The sequence below is a fragment of the Culex pipiens genome, chromosome 2 (genome assembly GCF_016801865.2).
Source record: "Culex pipiens pallens isolate TS chromosome 2, TS_CPP_V2, whole genome shotgun sequence".
NCBI lineage: Eukaryota > Metazoa > Arthropoda > Insecta > Diptera > Culicidae > Culex > Culex pipiens.
This window is the reverse complement of record NC_068938.1, coordinates 17,572,258-17,586,645: the sequence shown is the minus strand read 5'-3', so window position 1 is coordinate 17,586,645 and position 14,388 is coordinate 17,572,258. Positions and strand designations below refer to the sequence as shown.

The window sequence follows — 14,388 nt, the reverse complement described above, 5'->3', positions numbered from 1 at the left end:
AGAGTTGGTTCGGACATATGGACTTGCCAACGGTCAACTCACTCACAACAGGTTGTTAGCAATGCTCTGAGTACATAACGAGCAGCAGAATGTGTACTATCGCAGGTGCAATTACGAGATTTATTTATCGTTACAGAAAGGTAAACAAAATTGTACTCGCTCCAAGGACAAACTGCCGGTTTTGTTGGTGTTCAACATAGTAATGATTTAAGTTGTTGTTGTTTATCGAATTTTTTTCAGTGCATAATTTATAGCTCAGAAAAAAAATATTAGAACGCAATTTTTATTATTCTTTACATGAGCAATTCTTCCCAAATTCCAGAATTTTATTCTATAAGTATTTTTTTATATGGCTTATATAGTTTTGGCAGCTGTTCATATAAAATGACACAAAAATATTCATTTGAAAAGTGGCAGAAGGGAAAAATAATTACGTTTTTAAATTAACTTTTTTCACATAAAAATTATTACGAATTAGAAAATGTAGAAAATTATGATGTTTGACCACTGAATATGTTTCTAAATTGTTCAAAATTTCTGGAAACAAATATTTTTTTTTCTTTTCAAAGCTGCAGTCCTCATTGAAATTAGATTCAGTGGAAATTTCTTATTCAAATAAAATAATTTAATTAAAAAAATAATTAAATTTCATTTGATAATTTTATGTGGATATCCTTTCAGTCAAATCTTTTAAATGAAACTGTTTGAGATTTTTCAAATCGTTCTTACCCAAGCAACATACTTTGTCAGATAAACGTATTTCCTAACTGGTTGTATAACCGAACGGCCTCGTTACCACAACTTGTTCTACAACTCCTGTGCATTGGAAAAAGCGCACTTTTTTCTGTTGTATAACTTGCCAGAATAAGATGCAAGTTATCAGAGTAAGTTGTACAAATGTATCTGACAACACTGTGCTAGCTAACAAGAGATTCAACGAAAAAAGGGGGCGTGGTTAACGGCTGTGCTGTCAAATCAAGGCGCACACTGAAAAGGAAAGATAGATTGAAAACAGTTGTCTAACCGTTACCCAACTTACATGTAAACAAACGGTTCTTATCAGAATTTCAATCAACGACGAAGCCAATATGAATAGTATCTCTGACTATTTTAGTACGCTTGTTTCTGGCCGATTTGTTTAGAAAAAAATTGCATAAAAAAAATAAAATAATATTTTCGCGCTCTTTAACTGTGATTCATGTGAAACCCTCTTCATGGCGAACTTTTAGATTTTCATTTTTTTGAAGAACTTCGTCTTTCCCAAGATTCGATAAGATGACTTCGACGACTTGTTGTTATCTCCACGGCAGGTCCAGGCGCGCTTCCACATCTCTCCACGAGGCTTCATAGTAAACAAGCTGGCCTAAACGTCAATAAGAAGGCTGCTGTCAGCTTTGTTATACTGCAGTGAGCTATTTATACAACTTAACTCCAGAAAAGGCTGTCATTGGAAATAAAGTTATATAAGTTTGTTTCAAGTCAGTTTTTATAACTCCATTATGTAACTTTGTTATAACAAACCGTTTCAACTGTCATTTCGATTACCGTACCACGGAGTAATATTGAAAATTGGTGTGATTTTAATTTGTTGTTTTTTCTATCATGAATTCCGTAAGCTGATATTTTTCGTAGCTTTTACCGGCGATATTTTTATAAATAATCGGTCAACAATTAAAATTATTGCAATCTTCGATAAATAAACATAATTGAAACTATAAATACCTCACGTACAAATTTACACCACCTAACAACACGCAATGTCAAGTTGAATATGTTTGTTGAATATCAGTTATATAACCTGTACTCCGATAACATTTGTGTAACAAAGCGAGAAAACCTGAGGTTATTTATAGAATGGTTGGCCACGCCCATTTTTCAGAAGATGCCGTCACATGACTATGTTAGATAAGCAGTGAAACAAACAGTGCAATATTATTCTTATTCAACAAACTGTTTTCGAGGAAAACAATGCAGATGGGGGAAAAGCATCATGGCATATCAGGATTTTGACGTTGAATTACATTCAGATTTTTTTTTTGTTTATTGCAATGATAATTTTTTTTAAGAAAATTAATTAAATTTTAATTCATTTTAAACTGTTATTTTTTTCCTTAAAAAATATATTTTAAAGGTTGATTTGATTTTTGAGAACATAATTTACATTTATTTCTGAGAGTCCCCCTTTTTTTAGCATTGATATGGCTTTGAAAAATAATTGAGTATCAAATTATTACTTAGTTTATTTACAAAAGTAATTGATAAAAAATAAAACTGTAAGTGTTGCATTTTCTATAGACAGAAACATTGAAAAAAATATATTGCCAAATATTTTTCGAGAGTTTCAGCATTCCAGGTGTGAGCAGGTAATGTAAAGGAGGCTTAAAATGCTTATTTTTTTGTAAATATTTGCCAGTGTAAATGGTATGAATAATGATAATGTAAAAAATGCTGTGAAAAATTATATCAATTAGCAAAATGTAACAGGGTGGGCTGAATTAATTTCTTGATACTCAGCCAAGGGGGAATGAATAAATAAAGGTCGGGAATCACTGGTATATACACACATATTATTAATTACTTAACTGAAAAATCCAACAGAAACTGATAAAAAAAACATCAGTTCCTCATTGAAAATTACACATTATTTCACGATTTCTAAATTAATCATTACCATATTTTTTCTGTTCAGGATTCACTATGTAAATCAGAATTAAAATCAGAAGAAACAATAAATTTTTGAGGCCATTTATTTTCTTCTTTGGGCAACAACAAATTTCTAAACAATTTTTTTAGTTTTTGTTTGACATTACTGTAGCATTTCATAAAAATAAATCACATGCAGTTTTATTTCCTTTTTTGTAACAAAGGACTATTTGAAAAAAATAAATAAGTATTAGCTTGAAATATGGCAAAGTGATTTATCAAACTGTATTCATAGAGACAAGCAAATTGTTTTTTTTTTTATTAATCAGGTTAAGGTGAGATTTCACTTTTGAGGCAATGGCTGTCAATGGTGTTTCTGAATTCAGGGTCCAGAAATAGTAAATTGAAATGAAAAAATAATCACTATATGTAAAATGCTTCTACAAACAATACAAAGAAAACCGTTTTTTGATTGAAACATTCTGAATCAAGATTTGAATGTTTTTCTAAACCAAACATGGCCGCCAAATGGCCAATTCGGAATGATGCCTTCCAGAGCCTTAAACTAGAGCATCCAATTTCATGGGGTATCAAAATTCCCGATAAACGAAAAGTTTTCAACAAATTTAAAAAAAAATCAAGCCGTGGTATTGACAATTGAAAGAAAAATGTAATTAAAAGTGCATTTTACACCTGTCGATTTGTTTTGCAAGCATCTTCAAAATATTCAAGATTTTATTTCGATGCAAACAAACTTTTTGCGATGCATTGAAAACCCACATAAATTTAGATTATTTTTGATCAATCCCAGACATGTAAAATATGATTTTATATGCACGAAAATGCAATTTGAATAGCTTTCAATTTTTTGAAAAAAAAAATTGTTTTGCCCCTTGATTTTCGGGAATGATTTTGAAATGGAGGGTAAACATTGAAAAATATTTGCAACAGCCTAATTTTTGTTCCCCAACAAATAAGCAAGATCTATTCCCAGCTGTGAATGCTTCAGAAATATTTTTTTTTCTGAAATAAACCATGACATTACAAAAAAGCCAAAAAGTTTGGAGGATTTATATAGTCGCTTAAAATTCGTGAATTTTCGGGAAATTTACTAATTTCTCTGGAAATAAAAAAGGGTATTTTTTTCTGGAAATCCCACGAATTGCCGGAATTTTATTTTTCTGGGACGGGAAATTAGAAGATCTCGTTTAAAAAGAGTCACAAAAAAATAAGATAAAGTTGATTTAATAACTACACAGATTTAAAATTTAACCGCAACTTGACTTCAATTGACACTATTCAATCCGAAATACCACCTCGTTTGATTTTCCTCCTGACGAAATCTCCCGTTACATTTCCCCGTAATTGGTAACCCAGAGCAACACTGCTGGTGACAACCATATTACACCGGCCCCAAAAACAAATTCCCAGAAGGCGTTTCATTCAAAATTCCTGGCTGTTACAATCACAAAAGCGTTATAAAACAGGGGGTTGGGGGAGGTCCTCGTACGTCAAGATCAAGAAAATCGCTCAAATTCTTTGCTCAGTACCCTCGCCCCAGGTTTTTGTTTACCTTCCCTTCGGGTTTAGATGTAACGCATGAGCGGAGTTTGCTTGAAATTCACGTTCTCTTCGGGCCAACTGTTGAAGCCAAGTGTGAACGCGCGAACGCGTGTTTTGCTGAGTTGTTGAACAACAACAAAATGGGGTTCTCTGGAAAATTTAGTTTTTTGTCAAATCAGTTGCAATTTTTTTCTCAATTTATATAAAAATATTCTTGCATGGATTTTTTTTCATTGAATCGAATATTATTTACGAAACAACAATCTTTTCTGAGAGAACAACTCAGCACCATCAATTGCGTTCAACAGGCTTGTCGGCAGGAAAGGAAAAACTCGCCACGCGAGGAAAAACCAAAACAGAGAGAGATTCGGAAATTTTCTCTCTTTCTCTCTCTCGAGAGAGCGAGACTTTTTACGCGCGCGGAAAATCCGATATATATTGGCGAACGTAACGCCAGCTGGCGGTTACTCGTTGGCGGAACGTCGCTCGGTACGGAACTCCGGAACATCTCTTGGATTAAGCTGGCGTGAGAAACTGTTTAGAGATGTAGTTTGTTTGTTTCCTAAGATAAACACATGGTGTCTGGTTTTTAGAGGACACTGTCAGTTGGGAAAAATCTGTGAATAATTATCACACACTTTTGAGCGAAAGGAGGAAGAACCGATCTTGGAGTAGGGCCAACTCAACCAACTCGCGCGATGATGATGGTGACTTTAGTTAGTGGCACGATAGTTCAAGTGCGTTCACAGCAAAGTGTCTATCGATGCAACGGGACAATTAGTGACTGTCTGTGGGTGGAAGTGCCAGGAAGTGAGAAGATTATCTTCGTGTCCAGCGACAGTCCTGATAAATAACTAGAGCAAATAGAATCAACTAGTGTCGTTCGGTGGGGAAAAGGAAGAAAAAATAAATTAATCACCTTTCTCGTGGATATCACAATTTTGTGCAAAGCAGGGACAATGACCAAGTCATTCTAGACACGTGCCCTGGCTGGAAGAAGTCAGAAGCCAGAAGACATCGAAACTCAGGAAATATATCAATTAAACCAGCCGGTACCGATAAACTAGTCTGGCAATCAAATTTCTCCAAAGTGTTCCGACAAAGTGTAAACACCACCAACTATATTGGTTGTGGCCTGCGAAAATAATTGGAATTTATCGTCCAGATGTAGATGCTTCCCAATAACTCGAATTATTCGAAGAAGAAAACAACTATTAATTGAGTGTTGCTTGTTGCCTGGAAAAATCATCCATCCAAAAAACTTTATCCGTAAGGAAATCCTGGGAAAAACCTCAACTTTGGTGACAAGAAAACAATAAAAAAACCCACACACACGCACGATTTATTGAAAAAGTTGCGGCGGGAATTCTGCGAAGGATTCTAGAAGATGCCACTGACGCGGAGCAAGGAGGAAGTGGCCAGCAGCACGAGCTCGGTGGTGGGAGGATTGGCCACCGCCACCAGCACCACAAGCCCCAAGTTGGCGTCCTCGTCGCTGGTGAAGCTCGGGTTACATTCCAAGGCGGCAAAGCCATTCCGGGTGATGGTGCTGGGCCAGAGCGGCGTGGGGAAGACGGGTAAGTTGTAACAGGGGGGGAAGTGGGTCCACGTGATTGACTGGGTTGACTCGGGTGGATTGGTTCACGATGAGCTTTAAGTGGTTTATGTTTAAGGATTTGATCTTTTTTTTATGTTATGAACCGAAAAATCAATTTTTATACGGAGATCTTCAAATTAACAGATTTTTTGCAATTCCGTCGTGAAACTACTTACTTTTCCTGTCATTCTTGAAAAACAAAATAGCCTACTTTTCTGTACCAAAAATAACAGAATCGAATAGCAACACTTTTCAGCACTTGTTTTGAAAAGTAACACTTTTCAAAAAAAATTTTATTCAAACGATTTATTGACAAAATACATGAAAATTTGACATAAAATTTCACTCAGTATGTCTTTTTTGGAATAGCAAAAAATGTTGTATGGAACTCGTTGCAAAACTTGATTTTTTCAGCACTCTTCGTATTTATCCAACTCGGTGAACCTCGTTGGATAAAAGTACGACTCGTGCTGAAAAAATCCTCTTTTTACAACTTGTTGCATAAACTACTATTTTTGGCTTTAACAGTTCTGTTTGGCATTCCTAAATATATATATTTTTTAACCATTTACAACCCAACCCCGCCTCAAGGCAGGTTTCGATCTGAAAAATCGCCAAAAATCAATTTTTGAACCAATTTTTGATGTTTGAAAATCATTGGAAAGAAGAACTCTTAAATTTGAAGTAAATTTACCGTTTAGAAGTTCGATTTATTTTAAATGTGATTTTGCCAATGTTTTTAAAAATGTCATTTTTCCGAGGTCAACTTTGGCTGTGATTTCTTACTGATATTTCCTCTATAAATGTTATGTGAAATTAGGTATGCCGTATTTTTTGTAGTGTACCAGACTATGCCTCTAAGCTTTTTTTATTTTAAATGATAATGGTATCGTTCTATAGTAGAACATAGGGAAGTGGGGTAAAACGGGCTTTGAAGTTTGAGGTCCAAAAAACATATAAAATCTTAAAATTGCTCGCACTTTCGTAAAACTTCATCAATTCCAACTCTCTTAGATTCGAAAGGTCTTTTGAAGTACTTCAAAATATGTCATTGACATCCAGGAATTGTTTGACTTTTTCTCATAGCTTTTGCAAATTACTGTTATTTTTTTTTTAAAAAAACCTCAATATCTTTTTGCAAAAGCCTCCAACAGGTCAAAAGATAAGGAATTTCATGGACTATAAGCCTATGGTATTACCTTTTTGGCTTCTGAACATGGTAAAAATTAAAAAAAAAATCGAATAGAATTGGGCAGTAGAGGCTTAGTAAGCCAAATTTTATTATGGAAAATATCCACACAATTTGCACATAATAATGTAAAAAAACAGTAGGATATCGATTTTAAAAGTATGACTTTATGAAAAGAGAAAGCTAAAACCCAAATGTGTGTTTTTTTAACTACTGATATTGTTTGAAAACATAAAGTTTTGGAAACTTATACTTTTGAAAATGAAAGGTTTTAACTTTCTGAAAATGCTTCGAAAAGTAATAAATTTCAAGATTTATGGTAATAATTCAGATGTTCAAACTTTATTAAAATATTATTGTTTATATCTAGGATTTGGTAGATGGAACTACTTGTTGCTGAGACAAGGCACCCTAAAAATTACATTGACAAACATTAGGTTCGAAAAATACACTAAAATTACCTTAATTACATCCAAAAACATCTCTGCAACTATAATTAAAGATGAGACTATATCTACATATGATTTATTTTTTCAGCAATTGAAATAAAAAAATCATTAAATTTGTCTCAGGACTCAAAAAAGATCAGTTCACAGAAACCCCTTCTTATTTTCGCTAAAAGAAAAAATGACAAAATGAAAGGAGATAAGCAACTGTTTCAGTTTTTCCATGTTTTAGATTATTTTTTGCTGAGTGTTTATATGCTTCCGAAAATGACAAATTTGCAGAAAAAAATAAACGAGTAAAAACATTTTGTTTTTTCAAAGTTTTATTTCGACACTCAAAATTATTTTCCATGGATTACAATTTTTGATCATTTTTTTAACCAACACATTCAATTCCATCTTTTCAGAAAATTCCAGAAAGACCAAAACATCATATTTGACCAAGTTATGATTTTTCGTAAAATAGTTTTTGCCTTCCTCACCTTACTGAGGAAAGGCTATAAAATCACTCGAAAACTGAACTTCTCAATTAGACCTCCTAGACCCACCTTCATGTATACCTATCGACTCAGAATCGAATTCTGAGCAAATGTCTGTGTGTGTGTGTGTGTGTGTGTGTGTGTGTGTGTGTGTGTGTGTGTGTGTGTGTGTGTGTGTGTGTGTGTGTGTGTGTGTGTGTGTGTGTGTGTGTGTGTGTGTGTAGAGATGTGGGTCTGTGCACCAAAAAATATGCACTCGATTATCTCAGCACTGGCTTAACCGATTTGGACCGTTTTGGTCTCATTCGATTCGTCTTGGGGTCCCATAAGTCCCTATTGAAAATTATGAAGTTTAGTAAAATACTTCAAAAGTTATGCTAAAAAACGATTTTGACTAAAGTCCGGAAGATTGTAAAAAGGGTGGTTTTTGTAAGAAAGGTATTTAAAAGACCTTTCCAACGCGATCAATACATTGAAGATCTGACAACCCTATCAAAAGTTATTAGCAATTAAGTGTTATTTATGCACTTTTTGGAAGCCGGATCTCAGATATCACGATGAAAACGTTGTCCGGATCTATCATGCAACCCGTCGTTGAACAGGTAATCAAAAGACCTTTCCAACGCGTCCAAAACATTGAAGATCTGACAACCCTATCAAAAGTTATTAGCAATTAAGTGTTATTTATGCACTTTTTGGAAGCCGGATCTCAGATATCACGATGAAAACGTTGTCCGGATCTATCATGCAACCCGTCGTTGAACAGGTAATCAAAAGACCTTTCCAACGCGTCCAAAACATTGATGATCTGACAACCCTATCAAAAGTTATAAGCACTTAAGAGTTATTTATACACTTTTTGGAGGCTGGTTCTCAGATATTTAGATGAAAACGTATTCCAAATATATCATGCGACCTATCTTTGGATAGGTAATTTAAAGACCTTCCCACGAGCGTGTCTATTTTGGATAGCATTACCCTTTGAATGAGAGGAAGGCACCAACCACCTAAGGGTGGATTAAGTAACGTTTTTGTCTACAAAATCTCAAAAAACGTTAAGAAATGTTTGCCTTCATCATTTAAATATAAAATTGAATTTTCATTCAAAAAGTATTTTTGTGAAATTATCATTAACTCAAAAAAAGAAGTTTTTTTTTAATTTCGAAATCCTTTTCTATCTGAAATTATTGATCCATTTTTTAATGAAAAAAAATCTGTGCGATTTTCTGCTCCTTTCAATTCAAAATATCAGGAAATTTTAAAATAAAAAATCAAATTATCAAATGTCAAAAAAATTTATCGAAATAAGCCCTTTTAAAAAAACATTTTCAACGTAATAATAGACACAGGCCCGTAGCCAGGGGAGGGGGCTTCCGGGCTGCAGCCCCCCCCCGAAATTTTTTCCAATTTTTTTTTAAAATTGAACTACTTTAAAAAAATCTTAAATCAATGATTGTGTATTCTCTTCCCAGAAATAATTTGTAAGATAGAGAATCAAGAATTGATTGATCAAACTAAGTAATTTGCCTGTCCATTGCCGGGCTCAGTTTTTGTAGATTATGGATACAAAATTTGGATATTTAAAAATTGAGCTGCAGATTTGAACATTGTTCCATTCAGTAACATCTCATTTATCTTGTAGTTTTAGCATTACATTGGTTAGGATGGTCCAAATCTGGGCTTACTTGGGGCTATCCCCTGAAATCAAAGATCTACGCATCACTAGCCTAAGTTCCAAAATTTGAGCTTTTTCTGACCACTGACCACCAAGTTTAGGCAAAATCGTCAAATTGTATGGAGAAAAGCAACTGTTTCAGTTTTTGACCAATGGAAGGCGCAATAACTATCCAGTTCTTATCAATTTTCAGATCTAATATCTTCTTTAAATTTGGAAAAACTTTCCCGAAGACACCTTATTTTTTTTGGGTTTTTTGCTAAAAAGTTATTAACCTTCGAAAATAGCAATTTCCGAGCGGACTGCTCTAAGGGGCTACATAGAAATAATTACCGTCATCTGGGGCGAATCGGGACTACAGTCTGAATAGGGACAGCAAAAATCCTTAGATCTTGTTGTCTTATTTTTGATTGTAGAACTTAAGTATGACCCCTGAAGAACCATAAAATAATTTAGAATTTTTGGATTCAATGTGGCGGTCAAAATGGAGGTCAAGAAATATTTCTGGTGTTTTTTTTAAAGGTCTAATAAACCAAATTTCTAGTTTTTGCTTTTTGGGTGCTTTTAAACCGTCAGGGGTATTAAAAAACACCCAAAAAGCAAAAACTTGGTGTATTGGACCATTAAAAAAACAGATGCCGAATTTGATGTTAAAAACAAGCAAATAAAACATGCCGATTTCATTTGTTCCTGATTCGGTTATCCGAAGTCCTTCGAACTTCGGATAATCGAAACTTTGGATAATCGAGGCTTCGGCTAGTCGAATTTGGATTGTAAAATTAATAGCCCTCCTTTATTTGCATTAAAACCTTTAAACTGTTAATACATGTTTTTTCTCTACATTTTTCAAAATTTATCATAATTTCTCAAAAATATTTAGATTTTGTTTTCAAAAACGAAAGCATTTAATATGAAAAACATTTGAGTGAATTTTGACTATTATCAGAAATACAATTCTAATTTTATCGTTTTGGTTTTAAGAATATGGTTAGTAACATATCTAAGACCTTAGAGAAAAATGCTTGAGAAATATCTGTGTGTATTTTTTTATTACTTTTTCGTAAACCTTTTTTCCGAAACCACTCGTCCAAAATTCTTTCTTTTGGTCACATTTTTTAGTTTCCACCGTGGCCAATCTCCAATTTTTATTTAATATATCAAAAATCGGAAGATCAACTAAGTGAATACTTATTATCAACTAATTTTCACTTTGTGCATGAGCTTGCGATTTTTAAAGGAAGAAATAAAATGATAAAAATACTCAAAACGTTAAAAAAATTTAAGCTTGGATTCAAAAACTCTGAAATTAAATTAATTAAACATCACTTTCAAATTATATAATTTCTGATCAATAATTCATTTTTAAACTATTTAATTTCTATTTTTTTTGATTTTACAGATTAGAATTTGCATTTTGAAAATTTTAAAATTTCTTTATTATTTTTTTATAATTTCTTATTTCTGAATATCATTTGTAAATAATTTCCAAAGTTTATGTTGCCACCTTTTCAAAATGGACCAAAAAACAGAGAGCAAATACAATATTAAAAAAAATAGCTTCACAATTTTAATGGAAATAACTTATTTCGATTAAGTCTTTTTAGGACCAGCGACCAGGTCGGTCCGGAAAACAAATTTGAAATGTTTTTCCTGCTTTGATAATCATATACGACATGTTTGGGCTCGTTTAAAAATATTTAGAATTTTTGTAACATGTCGCGGAACCGCGGAAAGTTTTTTCTCACGAAAAAAGGATTTCGCCATCAGCTAGATATTTTGAAAACTAATGATGCAAAACAACTGTACTGATTTAAAGTGTGTTTTGAACACTTTTAAAATAATAAAACCATAGCTTGTAGTTTTGATTTGTAACCCTCTCAACTTTGGTCAGAAATTAGTGACATAAACTTCAGAATAATATTCGCAACGGCTAATTGAAGATTTAAAAATTTTACACTTTCAAATTTCTAAATTTTCATAATTTTTGATTTAATTTTTTTTGGTATAAAACAAAGAAATGCCAGAAATCAAAAATAAAAATAATAAAAACATAAAAAATTTAAGATAACAATTCAACAGAATAATATCAAAAAATCTGAAATTCCAAAAATTAAAAAATCTAAAACTGAAAAATTAATAAAATAATTGATACTTAAGAAATCCTAAACTAAAAAAATATCATTTTAAAATTAAGTTATTCAAAATCCAATGAATTATGTTTTTTCAATCTTAATTTTTGGATGCTTTAAATATTTTTATGTTTGAATTCTAGTATTCCTAAATTAATTTATATTTACCAGAAAATTAAGTGAGTGTAATGGCTTTTCCCTTATTTCAGCATTTTAAGATTCAGCGTTTTGATAGTCAGCTTCATGAGGCAATTCTTCAATATTATTTAAGCGAATACATTATTTTCAAACGTTATTTTCAGTCGCATCCAAATAAACAAATCAAAATCTCATCAACACATATTGCTCCCGAAGAAATATCAAACGACGCTTTTTGTTTCTGTTCCTTTTCAGCTGCGTACCGCTTAAGAGAAGTCTTTTCGTAAACCTTTTCTTGACCGTTCCTTGAGATTGGAGTTTTAAGAGCCTCCGTACTCCAGGACATTTTTTAAAATTTTCGTTTGAAAGTCAAATATAGTTCTTGTAGCAAAATTCAGACTAAGATTTGATTTACAGGAAAAATGTAATTGATTTAATAATTCTTACATAAAGTATTCTTTACTTTAAAAAAAAATAAGATAATAATTACACATGATAATTTCAAAAAAATCAGAAATTCCAAAAATGAAAAAAATCAAATACATAAAAAAATATAAAATAATTACAACTAAAAAAATCCTTAAATTATAAAAAACATTTTTTATCATTTTTAAATAAAGTAATTAAAAAAATAATTTTCAATCATTTCAATAAATTTTGTTTTAATAATCTTATTTTTTTGATGCTTTGAATATTGGTATGTTTGAATTCAAGTGCAGACTAAGATTAGATTTACAGGATAAAACTAATCAATTTATGAATTCTTACATAAAGTTTTCTTTATTTTTAATTTAGCAACGTTTCGTAAATATAAAATTTCTAAACCTTAAGGAGCGGCCGTGGCTGACTGGTTACGGTGTTCGCTTTGTAAGCGAATGGTTCTGGGTTCGATGCCCATCTGCTCCCAGCGAGAAAGTTAAGAACACATTTGAAATGATGAATATGAACGAAAAATCAAAAGTCGCTCGTTACGGGGTTCGAACCCCCGTCCTTTGGATTGGTAAGCAAAAATGCTAACCACTAGGCCATAACGACTTGGTGAGCGTGGACTGGAATTAGGAATACTGTTACAGAGAGTGAGTTGTGGCGCTATAACCACGGCAAATAGTGTCCAGGGCATTCGTGGAAATACAATGTCCCATCCCAGAGGGTCTCGGAGTACCAAACCTTCTTAGCATGGTGCTCCCAACGAATACAACCAAATTTCGGAGCGTATGGTGGTGTGTCCCCACGCTTCTTCCTCCCCTGTCGATTCAGAATTGTGTTGTTGTTCGAACACTCAGTGCTCAAACTCAACCCAATTACGAGTCATCTCTGCGATACGGCTTTACGCAGTAGGCCTGGCCGCTTTAACGCTTGTGATGTTTCAATGCATTCTAATGCAATGGCGCACTACAAGTGTTAATAAATGACAAGAAGAGTGCTAGGCGTCATCTAACCTAAGGCACTCTCCAGGATCCCTTCGAAAGATTGGCTGCGCTAGGGTCTGATTAGATTAGAATATAAAATTTCCAAACCATAAAATGTTTTGTTCCTAGAGTCAAGATATTGCTTGAACAAACATCGATTTTAATAAATGGTTACAATCCTAAATTATTAAACATGTATATAGATTAAAATTTTATTAAAAAATTATCTTTAGAATTGAGATCTGATTAAATTATTTTGTCATGTTTTAAAATTTTATTTTTGCTCAAATTCTGGACCAATTTTCAGAATACAATGAGTAATGAATTTGAAAATGGCGTTTAGTCGGAATATTAAAATTAAACATGATTCGTTTTAATGTTTGATGCAATCGAGGAAAATTTTAACGGTTACATATGCATTTAAAAATGGTTACATATGTATTATTAACAACTCTTCCAGTGAATATTTTGGCGTTAAAAATTGATTTAATACATTTTATCTAAATTTTTTAACACATTAAAATTAAACACAGGCACTGATTTTTTTTCTTCAAATATATATTTATTATAGGCCTACACAGAAAAAAATGTGAATTTACTCGACACGGAAAAAATGAATCACATATAAACTCAGTTGATGTAAACTTGAGATTCGACGTAATTTTTTTTTTTGTTGCCATGGAGACACTTCAGAAGCTGAAATTTCAACGATTATATTTTTTTGTATTTCATTAAAATTATTTATTTTTGAGAGCACCAGGAGCTTCGCAAAATATGAAATGGCTTCAATAGCTTAGAACAATTAAAATAAAACATTGTTTAAGTTTGTTTATAAAATTTTAAGAAAAACAAATATTCCAGTTATGAGTTTTATGTTGTGCTAGAAAAAATGAAAAATGTTAAATAAACCATCACAATTATCACACAGCTGAAAATGTAAATCCAGACGGTTTAAAATTTCTCTCAGTATAAAATACAGAAAACATAATACTTATGGTTAAATAAATCGATATTTCTTTTAAAAAAAATTTATGCTTTCAAAAATTTGATTCAAGTTAAGTATACTTTAAATTTAGCGACGTTTATCACGAAATTGGATTACAATTAAACAATTCAAGAA

The 14,388-nt window shown here is 32.4% G+C and overlaps 1 protein-coding gene across 1 annotated transcript in view; it reads left to right on the top strand.

Annotated features, from left to right (window-relative positions):
* The first annotated feature begins 4,661 nt into the window (after nt 1-4,661).
* Nucleotides 4,662-14,388, top strand: part of LOC120419468 (ras-like protein family member 11B) — a 36,167-nt gene continuing 26,440 nt past the window's right edge. Inside the window, exon 1 of the mRNA XM_039582154.2 lies at nt 4,662-5,783. Within this exon, the coding sequence (XP_039438088.1) occupies nt 5,594-5,783 (190 nt within the window). The 5' untranslated portion in view covers nt 4,662-5,593. The remainder of the gene's footprint in view (nt 5,784-14,388) is intronic.